Source organism: Dasypus novemcinctus, chromosome 7, assembly GCF_030445035.2.
Source record: "Dasypus novemcinctus isolate mDasNov1 chromosome 7, mDasNov1.1.hap2, whole genome shotgun sequence".
In the NCBI taxonomy this organism is placed as follows: Eukaryota; Metazoa; Chordata; class Mammalia; order Cingulata; family Dasypodidae; genus Dasypus; species Dasypus novemcinctus.
Genome location: NC_080679.1, coordinates 69,516,054 through 69,541,050, shown reverse-complemented (window position 1 = coordinate 69,541,050; position 24,997 = coordinate 69,516,054). Strand labels below are relative to the sequence as shown.

Below are 24,997 nucleotides of genomic sequence, written 5' to 3'. Positions count from 1 at the left end.
GCCCCCGGCTCCCGGCCACGCCCCCGCCCCCGGCCCTGCTGCTCCGCCTGTCGGCCTGGCTGGCGGCTTCTCCCAGCGGGGCTGCGCCCCTCCCGCCAAGGCCGCCTCTTCTCCGATCCCCGGCCTTTTCTCGGATGCTGCCTTTGCTCTTCTCCGCTCCTTAGCTCAGGTTGTGGGTCCTGGGCTCCGCAGGCCTTGGCTTAGCCCGCCCGCAGTAACTCAGTCGTGAGGCCGCAGTTCTTTGTCTTTAAAAGGAGGCCGTTTCCTGTCCGCTGGGAAGGCCTGTCAGGGGCGGCCCCTGGTCGGTGAGGCCTGAAGCACATAGTTATCTTTTCTTAATTGCGCGATTGGGGGCTGGGCACGTTAAGAAAAATGTTCAAAATTCCGAATAAAAAACTGCTAGTGCACCTCCCTCCGACGCGGCCGGATGCTTAAGACTACAGCCTCCCGGTAAATGCGCCCCAGAGGGCCGCGGCGGACGCTCCCGCGGGGAGCCGGGCTGTTGGCGGCCCGGGGAGTCCGAGGCCCCGCCCTCCCGCGGGCGGACTCGGCGGTCTGGGCTGTCGCTGCGACGCCGGGGGAAGGCTGGGCGGGCGGACCCCGCGAGCCACGTTCGGGTGTAACCGAAGGCTTTTCTGCGAACCAGATTCCAACTGAACGCGGTTTCTGCAGACCCGAGTTATTGGTCCTAAAGGTGTTTTCTTCGGTTGCACCCCCTTGAGTGAGGTTTAGACGACGACCTTTGACGTGTCGCTTCTCTCCGCGTTTGCAGAAGAAATGACGCCCAGTGCCTACTCCATGTTCTGGACGGTGCTTCGCACGATGCTCTTCTCACGAAAGGGCATTATTAAAATCAGTTGATATTTTTGGATGCTGTGAACCCTGGATACTTGAAAGCACATGAAAAAGAGATGTCCAGAATCAAACCAAATTTATTTCCACTATTTCAGGCTTAGTTAAGCCTATTCTCTCTCTTCTCCCCTTTATGTATGTATATCAATTACTATCCACCAAAGTCATGGTTTAATGAATATCTCACTATAATCACAGCATAGCCACTATTTCAAAAGATAGTAACGTCCACATGACAACCTATGGCAATACAGTATTTCAACACTCAGGTTTATTGTTTCTAAAATTTATTTTTAGCGACAAAATTCCTGAAGAACAAACCCAATCCTTATGTAGCTCTCTTTAAGGTTGAGTAACTGGGATAATGATGAAATAAAAAGAAAATAAATGCAGCAGTACCCCATTTCAATGAGATGTAGTCTATGTGCCTATCTTCAGAGTAAAAACCGTAAGTAATGTGGTTTATATAGTTAGTTATATGTAACATGGCTTTAAGTTAGTATTTTAAAAATGATTCACATGCAATTGTTCCCCTATTTTCTATGAATTTTTAATATTAAATACAAAACATATAAGAAGGAAAATGAATGAAATGCTGACACAATACATGGTATACTGTAAGAATTAAAGCAGCACTTTTCTGTTGCCAAAATTGGCATGGTAGACTTGTGAAGGAATTCCCTTTGGACTAGGTCCGCTACTAGATAGTATCCGAGGCTAACGTTAGTCACCTATGCCTTGTTCCCCTTAAGGCTTTATGTTTCCCTCAAAACAGAACCATTGCTACTGGCAAGCCATGCTTTTATCATGACCCCGATCAAAGACTTTGGTAATGTTTTAAAATGATTAGTTTTTTGTGTATATTTTAGTGCATTAGACTGGCATTACAAATTAGACTTGCTTTTACCATCTCATTTTACCCTGTTCATTTATAATTCATTACCTGAGCACACCAGGGACAGCAGTGTTGTGAATCGTACACTGGTAAACAACTTGGCGGAAACCATGTGTTGCATTTCTAAAGTATATTTAAAACCAAGCAAGATTGATTTTCTTTGAAAATATGGATTTGTTATCTGGTGGTTACAGTCGATGACGTTTTGATATCATATTAATATGTTTGCTGCTGCTACCAAGAGCTTTGTCAAGCAAGTTGGAGATGGAGGGAGATTAGTTCCTGTTCCAAGCCTCAGTGAAGCTGACAAGTACCAGCCGCTAAGTCTGGTGGTAAAGAAGAAGCGATGCTTTCTGTTTCCTAGATACAAATTTACCTCAACGCCATTTACACTGAAAGATATTCTCCTAGGAGACAGAGAAATTTCTGCTGGTGAGTTGAAATGTCTGTTTGGTAGTAACTACTCAGCTGTATCACTGGTAACCTAAACATAGGTCATGTATACTACTTCCATTGGTAATACTAACACCCATTTTCAATGATAAAGCAACTTTTATTTTATTATAATAGTATTATTAAGATTAACAGTGCCTGAAATTTATATAGTATTAAATCTTTTTTATTGAATAGCTCTCAAAACTATCAATTACTTTGTAAGTTGTAACCAAATCACTAGAATATGACATAATATATTCTTCATCTGTAACAATGTATTATCTGGTCTGCCTACCTCACATGGTCAGATGAGATACTGGAGATGAAAGTAACTTGTATTTACTTTTTACAATTTATTATAACTGGTAAATAGAAAAATATTTTATAGTTTAGATCAGAAAATAGCTGGAAGTTGACATTTTGACATATTATTTCTTATAAACACGTGTGTGTTTTTCAGCCTCTCAGTGGCTCTTGATGCTTAACAAGTTCTGTTGGCTGAAAAGAGAATTCAGATTCATTGCGAGGATTCTGGCTATTTCTTTTTGTCAAATTAATGGAATTGCTATTTTTAATCTTGGTTTGAAATCTTGCCTTGCTCATGTTGGGGTAGGAGTCTTGAATTGTAAATTAACTTGTTCCTATTAATAACCTACATGAAATGAATTCAAGACATTAATATACTAATTTCCTTTTCTTCAAGGTATTTCTTCTTACCAATTATTGAATTACGAGGATGAATCAGATGTTTCACTTTATGGAAGACGAGGCAACCATATTGTGAATGATGTTGGGATTAATGTTACTGGATCAGATTCAATTGCAGTAAAAGCTTCATTTGGTATAGTAACCAAACATGAAGTGGAAGTATCAACATTACTCAAGGAAATTACTACACGGTCTGTATAATAATCCTGAATATACTTGAATGTTTTCATTAAATATTTTAACTATATAAATTCATTATAAAGAATTATAAAGTATATGAAATAAACACATATTTTACTAGTGCAGTTTATTTGAAACACTATAAATTAATGGTATATCCAAACTTTGAATAAGGGTTGTTATCCAAATAAGTTGACTTACAGAATTTTTAACTGTTGCACGAACACTTCAGCTCTGTTCACATTAGATAAATTATTGGATTGAAAGGAAAAAAAAGAAAGAAAGATATAGGAATCTGCCTGCAACAAATATACTAAAAGGTTCATCTCTAGCAGACTCCTATAATAAACACATTTTAAGAAAATAGAAAGGAAAGGCAGATTAAATTTCTTTTGGGCATGCTTTCTGATTTGGTTTAAGCCTGCCTTGCTGTACTTTTGGTATCGGTGGACCATGAATGAATAACACATGGTAGCAAAAAAATGTATTTCATTCTATATAATTAATTATATGTCACAGATTCTTGTGAGTGTCTCTCTTCTTTATTTTAGAAAAATTAATTTTGACCACAGCTTAATACGTCAGTCAAGGAGCTGCAGAAAGGCAGTATTGTGTGTGGTCATGGAAAGCATTCGAACCACAAGGCAGTGTTCTCTCTCTGTGCATGCTGGAATTCGTGGGGAAGCAATGCGGGTAAACCATACTCTTTAGACCTCACTTACTAACTAAAAAGTTAGAGTGGGGATTCTAAAAAAGTACCCAATTTCTAATGGCTCTTGTACTGTATGTATTTTGTCAAATGCTGCAATTGTATGGGATTTTGCATAGCAATGGTTTGGTCAGAATATGGAAAAAAAATCTAAGAAAACTTGAATTCTAAACATGTGTAATATAATGCAACCTAAACACTGATCTTTGTGAACTAATGTGCATACTGGAGGCCCTCCTTTTACTTTTAAATGGTATTTTGTTTTGTTTTGTTTTGTTTTTAGGAGATAACTGGGGATTGAACCCAGGACCTCATACACGGGAAATAGATGTTCAACCACTTGAGCTACATCTGCTCCCTTTAAATGGTGTTTTAAAAATAAAAATCGAGTTCTTAAGTTGAATTTCTTTGATTTTAATTTTAAGTGATGGAGTTTATACTTTGAAATTTTAAAAGTTGAATTTATGGTTTCTTATTGAAATAATTTTTGTCAAATAATGTTGTCTTCCAAACATCTTTCATTCAATGTTAAAATCTTTTTTAAAATGTTAAAAAAGCATTCGTGTTTAAGTTTCAGCCCAATTATGATATTGTTTGTCCATGTCATTTGGTGACACCCAATAATTACTTAATTGGTTTTATTAAAAATAACAATTAGAAAAATAGGGTTCGTTGACAATTTTTTCAAATCTTTGCAAATAAAAGTTCTATTTAGGAGCTGCATTCAGCTGCCCAACAGATTAATTAAAATTGGATCATTTCTTGGGCACAAACTGAAACATTTACTTGAAAATAATTTGGCTATTGCTTTGGAAAGATGCTAAAAGCTCTAGGGCTTTGAAACAGGAGGCAGAGTAGGCCGAAAAACTTTCCCTGTAGCACTTAAATGCTGTTGGTTTCCAAGATTTTCAATTTTTTTCTAAAAAAAGGGCTTCTTCTCCAGAGGGATTACTATTACTAGTGTGGTAATGCTAATACCATTTGCTCCAAAACCAAAATACAATAAATGAGAAGGTACTGAGGTATTTCTCATATATAGATCATGAGTCCCAACTGGGCTACTTTGGATCTTTGCTATAAACCATTTAATTCAAGTACGATAATTTTTATTTTTTAATTTTTTTAGCTTTTATAAAGCATATTTATTTGGGGTAGATGCTTACAGTCACAAGGCCATAAGGCATAAGTTATTTGCCTCACCAAAGTCTGTTGCTGTATGACAGAGCAAGATGGCTGCCATTCTCTGTGAGGGTTCAGGCTTCCTCTTCCTCCTAAGGCTCCATGTTCCCAGCTCCTTCCATTCTCAGCTGTAGGCTAGCATAAGGCTTGTCTCTCTCCCTGGGGCTTGTTTCTTTCCAGGCTTTCTCATCTGTTCAGGGCTCTGGTCTCTTCAGCTGCAAACTATCACAAGAATGGCTTGGCTCTGTCCCCAGGGCTCCAGCATCAAAACTCAAACTCTGCTGTGTCCTTTTCTCTGTGAGTCCCTGCCCACCAAGGTGGTGGAGACTCAATGCCCTACAGATGTGGCTTAGGGTAATTCTTTACTTGGAGACTTTTTTCTTCTTTTGATATAATTGTAGGAGATGTTTTCTCTAAAGAAAATCCTTGTATGTTATGCTCCTTAATAATTTTAATTAATTTATTTTAGTTTCATTTTATGGATGAACAGAATCCCAAAGGAAGGGACAAAGCTATTGTTTTTCCAGCACACACGACCATAGCTTTCAGTGTTTTTGAACTCTTCATTTACCTGGATGGTGCCTTTGGTGAGTGAACAATTTACATGAAACATCAAAATGATTATATTTTTAAGAATTTAATTGGATGCATTCTCCCTTTCTTTCTCTTTCTGAATGACTAATAATTGTAGAAGAGTGATGTTCTCAGTACCCTAAACCTTATGCATGGGTGAAGTCACTGGGAAAGATCTTCACTTACTTATTTTCCCTGTATCTCTAAGATTCTGCCTCATGGTGAAAGCTGTAGGCTCCCTGCCACCCCAATCCCAACTATAGATAAGAGCTAAAGTGAAAGCTACTGACAAGGGATTTGTTGATTTACAAGGGACATAATAAATGACCTTCTAATAGGTAGTTTATTTTCCCCTCTATTGGAGAATTTGTGGGTTTACAGAACAGTCATGCATAAAATATAGGATTCCCACACATCACACCACCACCAACACCTTGCATTGGTGTGGAACATTTGTTACAATTGATAACAAACTGATCTTGTATCCCACCCCTATGTTGAATCCATTTTTTAAGTCCATGATTTAACTCAGAGTTTACTGTTTGTATAATATAGTTTCATAGTTTTTTTCCTCTTAATTCTTTTACCATATATACAGTCTAACTGTTCTCCTTATAATCATATTCAGATATATCTTTCAGTGCTGTTAATTGCATTTTCAATGTTGTGTTACCATCACCACCATTGATTACCAAAACATTTCCATTTATAATAGCAAAATATCTTTTTTGCCATTACTGCAAAAATATTACAATATTACTGTTAAATATTGTTCATAAGTTACATTAATTGTAAGTTTCCCATGTATCACCATAGTCTTAACACTGTGTAAAAGAACATTCCTCTATACTGATAACTGCAATCTTCATCCACCACCAAAATCACTATATTATACATTACCTACATTATTCTCTAGTTCCCTTTTTTTTTTAATTATTATTTAGGTGAACTGGTTTATATATATATATATATATATATAATTTCTCTCCCCTTCCCCCGGCCCCAGCTGTCTGTTCTCTGTGTCCATTTGCTGCATGTTCTTCTTTTGTCCACTTCGTTGTTGTCAGTGGCACGGGAATCCGTGTTTCTTTTTGTTGCGTCATCGTGCTGTGTCAGCTCTCTGTGTGTGCGGCACCATTCCTGGGCAGGCTGCACTTTCTTTTGCGCTGGGCAGCTCTCCTTAAGGGGCGCACTCCTTACACGTGGGGCTCCCCTACGCAGGGGTCACCCCTGCGTGGCATGGCACTCCTTGTGCGCATCAGCACCGCGCATGGGCCAGCTCCACATGGGTCAAGGAGGCCCGGGGTTTGAACTGCGGACCTCCCATGTGGTAGACAGGTGCCCTATCCATTGGGCCAAGTCCGCTTTCCTCTAGTTCCCTTTCAATTGACATTTATGTTCACAGACTACTCCTTTGAGCCACAATCACATTTATAATCAGCAGTGTTAGTTATATTCACTGTAATGTGTTACTCTAAACTGTATTCCTTTCTCCACTTTTACAATAACCTTATTAAAAATTCTATATACATTAAACATCAGTTCCCTTTCTCACACATTCTATCTCCTAGTAACCTATACTCTAGAGTTTACCTCCATGAGTTTACTCAACGTTTGTAGTTCATATTAGTGAGACCATGTAATATTCATTCTTCTATGTCTGACTTATTTCTCTCAACAAAATATTCCTCAAGTTTCATTCATGTTGTCATATGCATCCCAATTTCATTTCTTCTTACAGCTGAATAGTATTCCATTATGTGTATATACCACATTTTCTTTTCTATTCATTTGTTGCTGAACACTTGGGCTGGTTTCATATTTTAGCAATTGTCAATAATGCTGCTGTTAACATCATTGTGCAAATGCCAGTTTGGTCCTTACTTTCAGTTCTTCTTTAAATATGGGATTGCTGGATTATATGCAGTTCTATATTCAGCTTCTTGAGTTAAGTGCCATGCAATTTTGATTACTGTGACTTTGTAATAAGTTTTAAATTCAGGAAGTGTGTGTCCTCCAACTTCATTCTTCTTTTTCAAGATAGCTTCAGCTGTTTGAGGCTCCTTACCCTTTCATATAAATTTAATGTTTGACTTTTCCATTTCTGCAAATGTTACTATAATTTTTATTGGGTTCGAGCTTTGAATCTGTATATTGTTATGGGTAGAATCGACATCTTAACAATATTTAGTCCTCTAATCCATGAATACAGAATGTGCTTCCATTTGTTTAAGCCTTTGATTTCTTTCATTAATGTTTTGTAGTTTTCTGTGTACAAGTCCTTTATATCCTTGGTTAGATTTATTCCTAGATATTTGATTCACTCAGTTGCTATTATAAATGGAATTTATTTCTTGATTTCTTCTAAAGATTGTTCATTACTAGTGTATAGAATCACTACTGATTTTTGTGTGTCAATCTTGTATCCTACGCCTTTGCTGAATGTGTTTACTAGCTCTAGTAGGTTTGTCATGGATCTTTCAGGATTTTCTCTATATGGGTTTATGTCATCTACAAATAGTGAAAGTTTTACTTCTTCCTTTCCAATTTGGATGCCTTTTTCTTGCCTAATTGGTCTGGCTAGAACTTCCAGTACAGTGTTGAATAACTGATAATAGTTGGCATTCTTGATTTGTTCCTGATCTTAGAAGGAAAGCATTCAGTCTTTTACCGTTGAGTATGTTTGTGGTGGATTTTTCATATATACTCTTTATCATATTGAGAAAGTTTCCATCTATTCCTAGTATTCTAAGAGTTTTTTTTTAATCTAGAAGGGGTGACGGATTTTGTCAAATGCCTTTTCTGTCAATTGAGATGATCATGTAGTTCTTCCCCCTTTATTCTGTTAAAGTTGTGTATTACACTAATTGATTTTCTTATGTTGAACCACCCTTGCATACTTGGAATAAATCCCACTTGATCATCATATGTAATTCTTTTAATGTGCCATTAGATTCAGGTTGCTAGTAGTTCATTGAGGAGTTTTGCATCTATATTTATAAGGGATATTGTTCTATACTTTTATTTTATTTTTTTTTCTTTTTTTTTTTTAATTTTTTTAATTTTTTATTTTTTATTGACTTTGTAATAATATTACATTAAAAATATATATGTGAGGTCCCATTCAACCCCATCCCCCCACCCCCCCTCTCCCCCCCCCAACAACACTCGTTCCCATCATCATGACACATCCATTGGATTTGGTAAGTACATCTTTGGGCACCTCTGCACCTCATATACATTGGTTCACATCATAGCCCATACTCTCCTCCATTCCATCCAGTGGGCCCTGTGAGGATTTACAATGTCCGGTGATTGCCTCTGAAGTACCATCCAGGGCAGCTCCATGTCCCAAAGACGCCTCCACCTCTCATCTCTTCCTGTCTTTCCCCATACCCTTCGTCCACTATGTCCACTTTTCCCATTCCAATGCCACCTCTTCTATGTGGACATTAGATTGGTTGTGTCCATTGCACCTCTATGTCAAGAGGAGGGTCAGATTCCACCTGGATGCTGGATGCAATCCTCCCATTTTCAGTTGTAATCACTCTAGGCTCCATGGTGTGGTGGTTGTCCTTCTTCAACTCCATCTTAGCTGAGTGTGGTAAGTCCAATAAATCAGATTGTAGGTGCTGGAGTCTGTTGAGGCTCAGGACCTTGCTATCACATTGTCAGTCCAGAGATTCAAATCCCCTAAATATATCTTAAACCCCAACATTAACTGCACCTCCAGCACATTGGCATGAAAGTCTTATGGAGGGAGATCCCATCTGAGTCCAGATTCATCACACATAAACACCATTTCCAAAGAGGGGCCATCTGCCCTGGTAGTTAACCCCATCGGCCATGACCATAACTCCCATGGGTCTCTTTAGCCCTCAAAGGAACCAATATCTGGGGGTTGTATCTGCTTTATCTGTCTCTCTGACTCTGCTCAGTTGTGCATGAGGGCAAACCTTCTGCCAGCCTCCAGACTCTTTTTTAGAAACTCGTAGCCATATAAACTCATTTCTCCTTTCCATTTCCCCCTTACTTTGGGTCAAACAGCATTTTAAAGTCATGGTATTTTATGTAGACATGGATATTCTGCTGATCCGCATTGAACCTTCCGTATAAGGTCATTTTCCAGTTGCCTCATCAGTTGGTAGTTGATAGTGGTCCCTCGTTGCCAGGGAGGCTCATCCCCGGGTGTCATGTCCCACGCTGGGGGGATATACTTTTATTTTTTGTGATATTTTTATCTGGCTTCGGTGTTGAAGTGCTTTTGGCCTCATAGAATGAGTTAGGAAGTGTTCCTCTTCAATTTTTTGGAAGACTTTGAGCAGGATTGGTGTTAATTCTTCTTGGGATGTTTGGTAAAATTAACCTGTGAGGCCATCTCGTGCTGGGCTTTTCTTTTTTGGATGTTTTTAATAACTGATTCAATTTCTTTACTGATTACTGGTCTGTTGAGATCTTCTATTTCTTTTTTGAGTCAGTGTAGGTAGTTTGTTTCTAGGAATCTGGCAATTGTGCATAATGATGCTGTGAACATCTGTTTGCAAATATCTGTTTGAGCCCCTGCTTTCAGTTTTTTGGGGTATATACCTAGTAGTGTGATTGTCAAGTCATATGATTGTTCTATACTTAGCTTTCTGAGGAACCATCAAACTGTTTTCCATAGCAGCTGAACCATTTTACATTGCTACAAGCAATGAATGAGCAATCTGTCCATTTCATCTAGACTCTGGTTTATTGGCATACAGTTGTTCACAGTATACTCTTATAAGCCTTTTTATACTTACGGACTTGGTAGTAATTCAGTAGTAATGTGGTGTGAATTTAGTTATCTGTATCTTCTTTTTCTGTTTTGTCAGACTAGTTAAAGGTTTATTTTATTGACCATATAAAAATCAATTCTTAGTTTTGTTGATTCTTCTATTGCTTTTAAATTCTCTATTTCATTTATCTCTGCTCTAATCTTTATTTCCTTCATTCTGCTTGCTTTGGGTTTAATTTTCTTTTCTTTTTTTAAAAAATATTTATATTAAAATTTTTTCCTCCCCTCCCCCTCCCCCATCCCCACCCCTATTCCCACCCCATTATTTTTGTTATCTCTATCCATTTGCCGTGTAGCCTTCTGTATCATTTCTCTTTTTGTCTTTCTCCTCTAGGATTTCTTGGGGTTTGATCCTGGGGACCTCTGATGTGGAGAGAGATTCCCTGTCAATTGTGCCTCCTCAGTTCCTTTTCTCTTCTGTGCTTCACCTTGACTCTCCCCTTCGTCTCTCACTTGTTGCATCATCATCTTGCTGCATGACTCACTTGCGTGGGCACTCAGCTCACCATGTGTGTACTTGGCTTGCTATGTGGCCACTGGCTCGCCGCACAGGCATGCTTTCTCTTTTCTTTTTTCACCAGGGATTGAACCTTCATCCCCCCATGTGGTAGGTAGAGGCCTTATCACTTGAGCCACATCTACTTCCCTTTTCTTTTTCTAGGTCCTCCAGTATTGAAATTATGATTTGAGATTCTTCTTTTTTAATGTAAGCTGTTAGAGCTGTAAGTTACTCTCATGGCATTGTCTTTGTTGCATCCCATAAGTTCTGGTATGCTGTGCTTTCATTTACCTCATGGTATCTCCTAATTTCCTTTGTGCTTTCTTCTTTGATCCACTGATTGCTTAAGATTTGTGATTAATTTCTACATATTAGTGAATTTTCCAGTTCTCCCTGTTGTTTGTATCTAGCTTCATTCCACAGTGATTGGAGAAGATACATTGTATGATTTCAGTATTTTTTAAAGATTTATTGAGACTTGTTTTGTGACCTAATATATGGCCTATCCTGGAGAATGATCCATGTGCCCTAGAAAAGATGCATATTTTGCTGCTGTTGGGTGCAGTATTCTATATATGTCTGTTAGGTCTAGTTGGTTTGTAGTATCATTCACGTCTTGTATTTCCTTATTGATCTTCTGCAATGTTCTACCCATTTTTGAAAATGGTGTATTGAAGTCTCCTATTTTTAATGTTGAGCCATTTATTTCTCCCTTCAAGTCTGTGAATATTTGCTCTATACGTTTTGGGACTCTGCTGTTATGTGCCTATATATTTATAATTGTTATGTTTTCTTATTGAATTGCCTCCTCTATCAGTGTATGGTGACCTCCTTTGTCCCTTTTGACTGAAAGTCTTATTTATCTGATATTAGTATAGCTACCCCAGCACTTTTTTTTTTTTAAGATTTATTTTATTTATTTCTCTCCCCTTCGCCTCTGTTATCTGTTCTCTTGTGTCCATTCGCTGTGTGTTCTTCTGTGTCCACTTGCATTTTTGGTGGCACCAAGAATCTGTCTCTTTTTTGATGTGTCATCTTGCTGTGTCAGCTTTCTGTGTGTGCAGCGCCACTCCTGGGTGGGCTGCGCGTTTCATGTGGGGCAGCTCTGTTGCGGGGCGCACTCCTTGCGTGTGGGGCTCCCGTACATGGGGGACACCCCCGCGTGGCATGGCACTCCTTGCGCGTGGCAGCACTGCACATAGGCCAGATCACCACACGGGCCAGGAGGCCCTGGGTTTGAACCCTGGACCTCCTATATGGTAGGTGGATGCTCTATCAGTTGAGCCACATCTACCCACCCCCCCAGCACTGTTATGGTTATACTTTGTGTGGTATATTTTCCCCATCTTTTCATTTTCAACCTACTTTTTTCTTTGAATTTAAGATGAGTCTGTTGTAAAGAGCATATAGTTGGGTCATGCTTTTATCCACCTGCCAGTCACTGCCTTTTGACCGGAGAGTTAAGTCAATTTACATTAAAAGTAACTATGGATAATACAGGACTGACTTCTGACATTTTGCTATTTTGACCCTTAATTCTTGCATTAATGCCTATTTTCGTATTTATTTGTTTTATACCACTTTGAGTTCCTTCTCATTTGTTTCTGAATATATTTTTCATGTATTTTCTTTGTGGTTACCATGGGGTTAAAATTTAACATCCTAATCTGGTTTGATTTGATAGCAACCTAACTTCAATAGTATACACATACACTATTTCTATCCCTCCATCCTCTCACCTTTTTTGTAGTTTTTACAAATTCTATCTTTATACATTTGTAGGCCCAAAACCTTAGATTTGCATTAAAACCTGAAAGACATAAAATGTGTGATTTCATACCAAGGAATACAGTACAATAGTGCTGGCATTTATAATTACCCATATCACTACTTTTACTTAAGGTCTTTAATTTTCTTTATGCTGCTTCAGTCAACTGTCTAATGTCCTTTCCTTTCAGTCTAAAGAACTACCTTTAGCATTGCTTATAGGGTAGGTCTAGTGACAATGAACTCCTTTAGCTTTTCTGTGTCTGGAAATGTCTTAATCTCTCCCTTGTTTTTTAAATATATGTATTTTATTAGAGAAGATGTGAGCTTATAAAAGTCATGCATAATGTGTTGAATTCCCATACATCATTCCCTCACCAACACCCTGCATTGTTGTGAAACATTTTATTACAGATTATGAAAGGACACCATCAGACTATTACCACTAACTATGACCCATAGCATACACTTTATATACTTTTTCCATATACCCCTTATTATTAACACTATGTATTAGGAGTGTACATTTGTTAAAGTTGAGAGAACACTCTCATATTTTTACTGTTAACCACAGTCTGTCTTCCACCACGTGGTTCATGTGTTACAGTCCCTTGCCTTATACAATTGACCCAAAGTGTACACTCAGTGGCTCTCACTTTTATCACAGAGTTGTGCAGTCATTGCCTCAGTAAATTTTTGAATGTTTTCCTTAGTCCAAAAGAAAAAATCCCATACCCCATCATTGTCCCTTAGCATTGATATAGTACCTTCTTTGACATTGATGCAAGAATATTACAATATTGCTGTTAACTATAGTTTATAAGTTACATTAATTGTATTTTCTCCATACATCACTATACTTGTACACTGTGTAATAGTGATGTACATTTGTTCTAGCTTATAGAAGTACATTCTTGTATTTGTATTATTAACCACTATGTTATTCAGTCTCTAGGTTTCTTTTAATTGACATTTATGTCTCTAAAGTACCCCTTTAAGCTGCAATCCTATTTATAAACCAGCTGTGTTAGTTATACACACTATAATGTATTACAGTCAACTCTATCCATTTCCACACTTTTTAAAATTAAGAATTTTTCATACATTAAGCATCAATACTTTTCTTAGTCCTCAGCCTATCTCCTAGTGATCTATACTATAGGTTTTAATTCCGTGTGTTTATTCGTTGTATTTAGTTCATTTTAGTGAGACTGTATAATATTTGTCCTTTTGTGCCTGGCTTATTTCATTAAGCATATGTCCTCAAGGTTCATCCATTTTATCATGGGTTCCAATTTAATGTCTTCTTACAGCAGCATGGTATTCCATTGTATGTATATACCACATTTTCTTTATCCATTCATCAGCCAATGGCCACTTGGGTTGTTTCCATCTTTTGGCTATTGTGACTAATGCTGCTGTGAACATGGGTGTGCAAATGTCTGTTCACGTCACTCTTTTCAGTTCTTCTTGATATGTTCCTAGTAGAGGGATGGCTGGATCATACGGCAGTTCTATATTTAGCTCCCTGAGGAACCACCAAACTGTCTTTCACAGAGTCTGCACCATTCTACATTCCCACCAACAGTGAAGGAGTGTTTCTCTTTCTCCACATCCTCTGTAGCACTTGTTGTTTTCCACTTTTTAAAATAATGGTCATTCTGTGAGGTGTGAGATGGTATCTCATTGTAGGTTTTTTGTTTTTTGTTTTTGAAGTACTGAGGTTGGAGGTTGAATCCCAGATCTCACATGTGGGAAGCCAGCACTCAACCACTTGTAGTTTTGATTTGCATTTCCCTCATAGCTAATGATATTGAACATTTTTTCATGTGCTTTTTCACCATTTGTATTTCCTCTTTGGAGAAATGTTTATTTAGGTCTTTGCCAATTTTTAAATTGGATTCTTGCCCTTTTATTGTTGAATTGTATCATCTCTCTATATAGCATGGAAATCAAACCCTTCTTGGATATGTGGTTTCCAAATATTTTTTTCTATTGAGTAGCCTGCCTTTTCACCTTCTTGACAAAGTCATTAGAGGTACTACAGTGTTTAAGTTTGAGGAGGTCCCGTATCTAATTTTTGTTTTGTTGCTTCTATTTTTAGAATAAGGCCCAAGAAACCATCACCTACCACCAGATCTTGAAGATGTTTCCCTAAATTTTCTTCTAGGAGTTTTACAATTTTAGAATTTATATTTAGGTCTATGATCCATTTTGAGTTAATTTTTGTATAAGGTGTGAGATAGGGGTCCTCCTCCTTTTTTTTTTTTTTGGCTATGGCTATCCAGTTCTTCTAGCATCATTTGTTGAATAGACTGTCCTGCCCCAGCTGTGTGGGCTTGACAGCCTTGTCAAAGATCACTTGACAAAGATGTGAGGTTTATTTCTGAGCCATCAATTCAGTTTAATTAGTATATATGTCTATATGCCAGTACCATGATCTTTTTACCACTGTAGCTACGTAGTATTATTTAAAGTCTGGAAGTGAGAGTCCTCCAACTTAGTTCTTCCTTTTAAAGATGTTTCTAACTATTTTGAGCCCCTTAACTGTCCATAGAAATTTGATAATTGGACTTTCCATTTCTTTAAAAAGGCTGTTGGAATTTTTATCAGGATTGCCTTGAATCTATATATCAATTTGGATTGAATTGACATCTTAATTTTTATTCTTCTAATCCATGAACATGGAAGGTTTTTCCATTTATTTAGGTCTTCACTGATTTCTTTAGCAGTGCATTGTTGTTTTCTGAATATAAGTAGCTTACAATGTTGGTTAACTTTATTCCTAAATATTTGATTCTTTCTGTCACTACTGTAAATGGAAATTTTTCCTGACCTCCTCCTCAGATTATTCATTAATAGTGTATAGAAACATTACCTTTTTTGCATACTAATCTTGTATCCTGTCACTCTGCTGAACTAGTTTTTTAGCTGTAGTAACTTTGTTGTAGATTTTTTAGTATTTTCTAAGTAAAGGATGATATCATCTGTGAATAGTGAAACTTATACTTCTTCCTTTACAATTTGGACACCACTTATTCTTTTTCTTGTCTGATTGCTCTAGCTAGAACCTCTAACACTATATTGAACAACAGTGGTGATAGTGGGCAACCTTGTCTTGTTCCCAATTTTAATAGGGAAGCATTTACTCTTTCACCAGAGTACAATGTTAGCTGTGAGTTTTTCATATATGCCCTTTATCATGTTGGGAAAGCATCCTTCAATTCCTGTCTTTCAGAGTATTTTTGTCTAGAAAGGATGCTGTATTTTGTCAAATGCATTTTCTGCATCAATCGAAATGATTATGTGATTTTTCTTCTTTGATTTATTAATACGCTGTATTATGCTGATCCATTTTCTTATGTTGAACCACACTTGTATGCCTGGCATAAAATACAGTTGATCAAGATGAATACTTCTTTTAATGTGCTGTTGGATTTGATTAATGAATAGTTTATGAGGATTTTTGCATATATTCATTAGGGGAATGGGTTTGTAATTTTCTTTTTTTGTAATATCTTTATATGGCTTTGGTATTAGGGTGATATTGGAGAATGAATTTGGTAGCATTCCTTCCTGTTCAATTTTTTGGAATTATTTGAGTAAGATTGGTATTAATTCTTCTTTGAATGCATGGTAGAATTCACCCATGAAACCATCTGATCCAGGGCTTTTCATAGGGTTTGTTTGATGACTGTTTCAATCTCTTTACTTGTGAATTTATTTTTGAGGTCTTCTATTTCTTCTGAGTCAGAGTAATTGTTTTGTATGTTTCTAGGTATTTGTCCATTTCATCTACATTGTCTAGTTTTTTCACATGTACTTGTCCATGGTATACTCTTATTTTTTTTTTTTAGATTTTTATTTTTATTTATTTCTCTCCCCTCATCCCCATCCCAGTTGTCTGTTCTATGTGTCCATTTCCTGCATGTTCTTCTGTGTCCGATTCTATTCTTTTCAGCGGCACCAGGAATCTGTGTCTCTTTTTGTTGCGTCATCTTGCTGTATCAGCTCTCCATGTGTGTGGTGCCACTCCTGGGCAGGTTGCACTTTTTTCATGCTGGGCGACTGTCCTTATGGGGTGCACTCCTTGTGCACAGGGCTCCCCTATGCGGGGGCACCTCTGTGTGGCACGGCACTCCTTGCATGCATCAGCACTGTGCATGGTCCAGCTCCACACGGGTCAAGGAGGCCCAGGGTTTGAACCGCAGACCTCCAATGTGGTAGACGGACGCCCTAACCACTGGGCCAAGTCTGCTTCCCCCTGTGTCTTCTTAATATCCTTAATCTCTTTAGCCATCATTTTGAGTTTGTTAGGGAGATTTCTTTGAACATCTTGATCAGTTGTTTCAACTCCTTTATGTCATTTAGAGGCATAGTTTGTTCCCTTTGACTGGGCCATATCTTCCTGTTTCTTGGTATGGATTGTAATTTTTTGTTGGTGTCTCAGCATCTGACTTACTAGATGTATTTATTCTAGGCTCAGTTTCTTTAGTCTAGGGCTTTCTATTTGATTGGCTTTGTGCTATAGCCCCTCTTTGATACTTGGTTCAACTTAATTTGGAACTTTAAAGTGGTAATCTGAAAATTTTCAGCTCTTTTATCTATTTCTTGCCTTTTCTTCCTTGCTACTTGTGGAATAGGAGCCAAGCATATGGTTGTTACTGTAAGCCATGGAGGCTGAAGCTTCCTTTGTTGCCCCAGGAACTGATGAAGCTTCTCCCACCTTTTTCCCTTAGCAGAGGTAGGGTAAAAGCTGTAGTTGTATGCAGTAATCCAAACCAAGCAGTCAAGACCATCTGTAGATGCCCAGAGAGACTGATGAAGCTCTATGTTCCTTCCTCCCCTGCCAGGGGCAGGGGTGGAGGCACAGATGTGCACAACAGTCCTGTCCACGTAGGCCAAAAGCAACTGAAGTTGCCTGGAGAGGATGAGAAAGCACTGTTCCTCCTCCTGCTCTGTCAGGGGCAGGGATAGAACCACAGAGTCTCCAACAGTCTAATCCATGCAGCCTGAAAGTGGCTGCAGTTGCCCGGAGAGACTGAAGGAACACTGTCCTTCTTTCCCTGTTAGGGGTGGGGATGGAGTCACAGGAGTACCCAACAATCGAGTCTGTGCAGGCATAAAGTACCTGCAGTTGCCAAAAGAGGCTAGGGAAACCCTGACCCCCCCCCCCCCCACCTGTCTTATCCAGGGTGAGAATGGAGACACAGGGTCCAGCAATCTAGTCCATGCAGGCAAAAGTGCCTGCAGTTGCCCACAGAAGGTAAGGAAGCATCACCTCCCTCCTGTATTATTGGGGACAGGGATGTAGCCACATCAGCTCCCAAAAATCTAGTCCATGTGGGTCACAATTAATTACAGTTGCCCAGTGAGGCTGACGGCAGGTCCCCTCAGCTTTCTCCCTGCTGGAGGCAGAGCTGGAGCCCAGATTAGGGCAACAAACTGACCTGGATGGAAAGAAACCAGTCCCTACTGTCACCGTGATTTTCAGTTAGTCCTGCTTCCTCTCATGCTAGGGGTGGATTGAAATGGAGGCTACCAGGCTCTTTCTGAGTTGGGCAGATTCAAACTTGAGCTGTCCTTAGGACTGGACTTTAGTCAGTTGAATTTACTAATCAGTAGCTGAAGTCAGTGCCCAGCTCGCTCTTTATCCCATTTTTGAGAAATGAGCCTTCCCACTCCAGCTGGGGAATAGTTCCCAAGGCATCTTGTGCCACCAGTGGGGGATAGGCATTGGCCGCTGTGGCCTGGAGTGCTCCACTCATGAATCTTCACTGTAGATGGCAGTCTTTCCTTCTGTTCCTCCAAGAATGTTGCAGGATGTTCTTCATCTCCTGGGCCCCACAAACAGATGGTTTAGATAGCTCTGGCTGATTACTAACTGTACTTTAGGACAAGCTGATTCTTGGAGCACCTACTCTGCCACCATCTTGCCTCTCTGATTCCAAGTATGTTTTTTTAGGGAGGATTTGGCTTTTCCTAGCACCCAGCTGGGGTTTCACCCAAGAACCTGGATCAGACAGTAGCTCTTTGGAGCCAGGATGAGTTGAGCTCAGTGTCTCTATCCATAGCAGGTGGGGCCAGGGCAGGAGCAGGATTCCAGAAGGCCCCTCCTCTGGGGCTTTCTCCATCATTTTTGAAAGAAAGTGTCAACAGATACAAAATTCTTGTTGGGCAGTGTTTTCTTTCAGCACTTTACATATTTTACCCCACTGCCTTCTTGCCTCTATGGTTTCTGAGGAGAAATTTGCACTAAGTCTTATTGGGATTCCCTTGTATATAACCCATTGCTTTTCTCTTGCAGCCTTCAGAACTCTCTCATTGTCCTTGTCATTGGACATTTTGATTAGTATATGTCTGTACATGATTTTCTTTGAGTTTATCCAGTTTGGTGTTCATTGGGCTTCTTGAATGTGCACAATCATGTCTTTCTGTCAATTTGGGAAGTTTTCTACCACTGTTTCTTTGAACATCCCATCTGCCCCTTTCTCTTCCTTCTCCTTGTGGGACTCTCATAATGTCTATATCTGTATGGTTCATGGTGCCACACAGGTCTCTTAAGTTCTGTTTGCTTTTTAAAATTCTTTTTTCTTTCTGCTACCCAACTTGCATCATTTTAATTGTCTTGTCCTTGAGATCACTGAATCTTTCTTCTGCCAGATCTAATCTGCTTTTGAAACCCATTAGGGAATTTTTTATTTCATTTATTGTGTCTGTAACTCCTGTATTTCTGTTTGATTCCTTTTTAAAAATTTTTTGAGATTCTCTGTGTTTTCCTTGATCTCCTTGAGCATATACAGGGTTGTTTTTTTTTTTTAAAGTCTTTGTCCATTGTGTCTAAAGTCTGGTCCAGTTTGTTAATGGTCTCTGGATTTTTATCTTATTCCTTTGGATGGGTCATAATTTCCCACTTCTTCACTTAAGTATTTTATTGTCCAATGTACATTTCAATATTTTCAAGTATTAACTGTGGGATTTAGTCCCTAAGGAGTCTTTTTCTTAAATTTGTATCTGTGTAGCGATATGACAGAGATTGCCTTGAGTGCCAGGAGCCAACAAAAACAAACAATCCAAAGCAAAAAAGCACATTTCAGAGTCTTGCAAATTGGCTCTGTTTGGCTAGTGTTCTCCTTCAGAGTTTAGCCATCCTATCCAGAAGATCAGCCTGAGATGAATGTGAAATGCTGTGTGTGGGTCCTCTCTGTCTTATCTGAGCCTGCATGGAGCCTTGGAGCCTGCTTCTTTTCCTGGGCCTCTGCTTGCTCCTGGACTTAGGATTTAACCCATTTCATAATATCCCTTGTACTTCCCTTAAAATAGACTCTCACTCCCCCTTTTGAATCACTTAATGCAGGTAGTCCTTTTCCCCAGGCACTTGGACTTGTTTCTTACACTGATTTAGCTGTTTGCAAACTGCTTCTCTGCTTTCAGGATAAATTTTGGGTGGGCCACCTGGGACGGGTTTCCTGGCTCCATCTTTAGGCTTCCAATGTATAGATTGGCACTAACATACAGGTACTCTAGTATGCACATAGGGGTTACCCTCATCCCTCTGGAACAGGGCCAGGGACCCTCTGGGGAAAGGTGTGGGAGGGTAAGTAAAGGCACCATGAGCTTTTTCTACAGTTTTTCACGGTTGCTTTTTCTTGAGTTGGTAGTTGCTCAGTTACTGTGACTCTTTAACTGTTTTCTGGAATTCTGAGGAAGATGGCTTTGCCAATGTTAGCTAGTTGTTCAAGGATTCTGTGAGGGGACAGCACCCTGGAGTGTCTTAGGTCACCATCTTGATTGACTGGAGCAGCAGATAACCCTGAAAGAATCTATCCAATTAAACATTTATTGACTAATTGCTATAAGGATTAGTGTAGAGCCTTATAAATACTACTACTACTTGGATTTTACCACCACAACAGTGGCTTTCTCCCTTAGGTATTAAATTCCTTGATAATACTTCCTTATGCAGACCTCATATATGAAAATGGAAGAAGCAATTGTGCACATTTTCCAATGCTTAGGGTACTCAGTGATTCCAAAGTTCCCGGGGTTCTTGAGGAATAATAGCTATGGCAGACAGGGGAGAAGGAAACACTCTACTACCATCTGGATTCAAGGAAACATTAATCTTAGTCTTGGCATTTAAATCAACAAAAATATCTCCATAGCCCTTTCTTAATAGGGGATTGAGAAGGAGAAGAAAATAAATTTTGGACTCCTCAGTTTACTCTGCCTCTGAAAATGTGTCTTGGAAGAATACAGAAGAAAATTTTAACAGTGGTTGTATCTGTGGTAAAAGACTATGGATGGAGGCAGGGGTGGGAAAGAGACTTGTCACTATAATCCTATTTGTACTTTTAAGTTTTGTACTGTGTGAATGTTACTTTTTACTTTTAAAAAAGATTGGTAAATTTTAACTTTAAAAATGCAATGAATGGCATATACCAGAATTCATTACCCAACACTAACCCCCCCCCCATAAAGTTCAAGTTATAATATCTTCTAAATTTTTTTTTATAGACCTTTGTGTCACTTCAGTGTCAAAAGGAGGATTTGAAAGGGAAGAAACAGCAACCTTTGCACTGCTCTACAGATTGAGAAATATACTATTTGAAAGAAGTATGTCAGTTAAAGATTATTTTGAATGTATTTTTCCTTCTTGGATTAACACATGAGGTTCTCTGTTCAGTAACCCTGTCTCTTAAGGAAGAATTTAAATTTAAAAGCCAAGTCATTTCATCACGGAAAGGTTTAGATACACAAACCTATACACACACACACACACATGCACAGACACATAAATATAAATGCAGTCTGGGCTATATATATTATTTATTGTGACTTCTAACACATTGCTCTGTTTTTGTCCTTTCAGATAGAAGAGTGATGGATGCCATTTCTCGTTCTCAGCTTTACTTGGATGATCTTTTTTCTAACTACTATGACAAACCTCTCAGTATGACTGATATTTCACTCAAAGAAGGCACTCACATCAGAGTTAACTTACTTAATCACAACATTCCCAAAGGGCCTTGCATACTCTGTGGAATGGGAAACTATAAGAGAGAGACAGTTTATGGGTGTTTTCAGTGTTCTGTCGATGGACAGAAGTATGTGAGACTTCATGCAGTTCCTTGCTTTGATGTTTGGCACAAGAGAATGAAATAAAGTGCAAATAAATACTCTGGTGGTATTTTAGATGCATTTGTGCCACAGATCTTTCCGAAAGGATCTAGGTTTGCTCTGCTGATGTGTAACAAATTGAATAAATATGTAATATATTGTTTATATCAAAAAAGGTTTAAATATAAATTTCAGAAAATAGATGTTGCTTCACAAAATTTGCCCCTAAGAAACATTTTTGGGATTTAGTCTATAATTTTAGAAAACTTTTTACCTAATTAAGAGATTTTTCTGAATATCAATCAGGCTTTAATTCAAAACTTTAGGATGACTTAAATGTACAAATAGTTTTTATTATGCTCTAATTATTGCCCTATGGCCTGGTAAAATGAGAAAAATGTGTAAATAATTTAATGTAATCCTAAATGTTTAATTGCAGTATCAAATTAAAAGCACACTAAACTCAGCATGGGGTTATATATACATACTTAGTAGGATGGTCGATAGTAATGGGTTGCCTTTCTGTGATGTATATATGCTTGCTAGCTTTGTCTTCATAAAACTAACTACTGTCATTTAAAAATTAAGGCAGATAAGGCACTTTCTTTTCTTCTTTGAAAATCTTTGAAACTCGTTAACATATGTAGTTCTGAAAAATTATTTGTATCTATTCACTAGGACATCTAACAAACAGTTTAAATTATTTAATCTAATATACATCCTTTTAAGAGTAATTGCAAAAATTATTAAGATGTTAATATTCTAAAACCCAAAGTGTATAGTTACAGCGTACTGTTAGGTACATGCTTATGAAGGCATAAAGCAATCATGTAAATGCATAATATATGTGCTCAAACACTGTACAGTGTATAGAATGATTTAAATTTTTTACTTATTTAAGGGTGAATGCAGTTTTAGAGTAATATTTTTTAAATATAAGCTTAAGAACACTTGGTATGAAAGACAATGGAACAGAAAGGTTAGCATTATAAACATATATCATGTTATAGGACCATTTCTATATATTTATTCTTTCATTGTATTTTTGTTTTGTCTTGGTCAGAGTATATTACTCAAATACAAATATAGTTTTACTGATCAAAATAGCTCTAGTGATTTTTTTATTCATTGTTAGAGAAGTGGTCTTATAGGATAATCTTGCATAAAATGCAGGCTTTCCATACACCATTCTACAACCAATACTTACAATGGGATGAAAGGCTTGTTATAATGGATAAATCATTTTTATAATTGCACTATTAAGTACATCATTTAACTTAGGGTTCAGTTTGTCTAGTATAGTTCCATAGTTTTTTAAAAAAATTCTGTTTCCATATGTATAATCTAACATTTACCCTTATAAACATATTCATATATATCTTTATATGCTGTTAATTGCATTCACAATCTTCTGCTACCATCACCACCATCCATTACGAAAACATTTCCATCATTCTAAACAGGAACCCTGTACATTTTAAACCTTAGCTTCCCATTCCCTATTCCCACCCCATCCTCTGGAAACCTATGTTCTATAGGTTGCATGTATCAGGACTCGTTCTTTTACGGGAGAACAATATTCCATTGTATGTATAGACCACATTTTGTTTATCCATTTACTGCTTGATGGACACTTGGGTTGCTTCCTTCTTTTGGCAGTTGTGAATAATGCTGCTATGAACATCAGTGTGCAAATATCTGTTAGAGCCTCTGCTGCTTTCAGTTCTTTTGGGTATATACCTAGCAGTGGGGTTGCCAGGTTATATGGTAGTTCTATACTTAGCTTTCTGAGGAATTGCTAAACTGTCTTTCACAGAAGCTGAACTATTGTGCATTGCCATCAGCAATGAATGAGTGTTCTATTTGTCCACATCCTCTCCAACACTTGATTTTCCCTTTTTCAAAAATAGCCATTCTATGGGGTGAGAAATGTTATCTCATTTTGGTTTTGATATGCATTTCTCTGATGGCTAATGATGTGTATCTCTTCACATACTTTCTGGCCATTTGTATATCTTCTTTGGAGAGATGTCTGTTCAAGTCTTTTCCCCATTTTCAAATTGGATTTCTCTTTTTGTTGTTAAGTTGAATGAATTCTTTTTATATACTGGATATTAAATCTTTATCAGATATATACTTTCAAAATATTTTCTGCCATTGTGTAGGTTGTCTTTTTAATTTCATGATAATGTTCTTTGAGACTTTGAAGTTTTTATTTTGATGTGGTCCTATTAATCTATTTTTTCTTTTTTTCACTTGTGCTTTGGATATAAAGTCTAAGAAAGCATTGCCTAACGCATGATCTTGAAGATGCTTCCCTACATTTTTCATCTAGGAGTCTGATAGTTCTAGTTCTTATATTTGGGACTTTTGGTTCATATAGAGCTGGTTTTTGTAGATGGTGTGAGGTAGGCGTCATCCTTCTTTTATTTGCCAATGGTGAACTAGTTTTCCCTGCACCATTTGTTGAAGAGACTGTTCTTTCCAAATTGAGTATCTATGCCACCCTGTCAAAAATCTTTTTTCTTTTCACCATTTTATTTTTAAAGAAACATAGATTACACAAACTGTTACATTAAAATATAAAAGAGGCTCCCATATACCCCACTCTCCCCACCCCTCCACTCATCCCACATCAACAAGTTCTTTCATTAGTGTGGTATGTCAAAAATCATTTAGACATATGTAATGAGGATTGATTTCTGAGCTCTCAGTTTTATTCCATTGGTCTTTATGTCTATCCTTGTGCCAGTACCATGTTGTTTTCATTACTGAGGCTCTGTAATATGTTTTTAAAAAAATAAATTAATTTTATTGATCTGCATTAATAAAGCATACAATGCATCCAAAGTGTACAATGGTATTTGGTATAATCACATAGATGTGTATTCATCACTGCAATCATTATTAGAGCATTTTCATTATTTCAATAATAATAAACAAGAAAATTCATCATCTCTCTGTTTCTGCTGCTGTACATAGCAGTTATTTCTGACTATTTTTGCACATTTATTTATTAAGCAGTTTTATTGAGATATATTCACATACTATATGATCTATCTAAAATGTATGCTCAATGGCTTTTAATATAATCATGATAAGTGCATTCATCACCACAAAAAGTTTCAGAATTATTTCATTACTCCAAAACAAAACAAAACAAAACAAAACCCTCCACACCCCTTAGCATGCCTTTCCTGGCCCTACATAACTCCAAATCAGATTTCATCCTTATAAATTGATTTATATTTACACTTTATA

At 37.7% G+C, this 24,997-nt stretch overlaps 1 protein-coding gene across 1 annotated transcript; it reads left to right on the top strand.

Annotated features, from left to right (window-relative positions):
• The first annotated feature begins 34 nt into the window (after positions 1-34).
• On the top strand, positions 35-24,580 carry PJVK (pejvakin). The gene is made up of 6 exons (XM_004476855.5): positions 35-2,179; positions 2,886-3,081; positions 3,622-3,763; positions 5,428-5,545; positions 21,134-21,232; positions 21,489-24,580. The coding sequence occupies exons 1-6, from the start codon at positions 1,969-1,971 to the stop codon at positions 21,779-21,781; spliced, it is 1,059 nt and encodes a 352-aa protein (XP_004476912.2). The 5' UTR covers positions 35-1,968; the 3' UTR covers positions 21,782-24,580.
• The last annotated feature ends 417 nt before the right edge of the window (positions 24,581-24,997 follow it).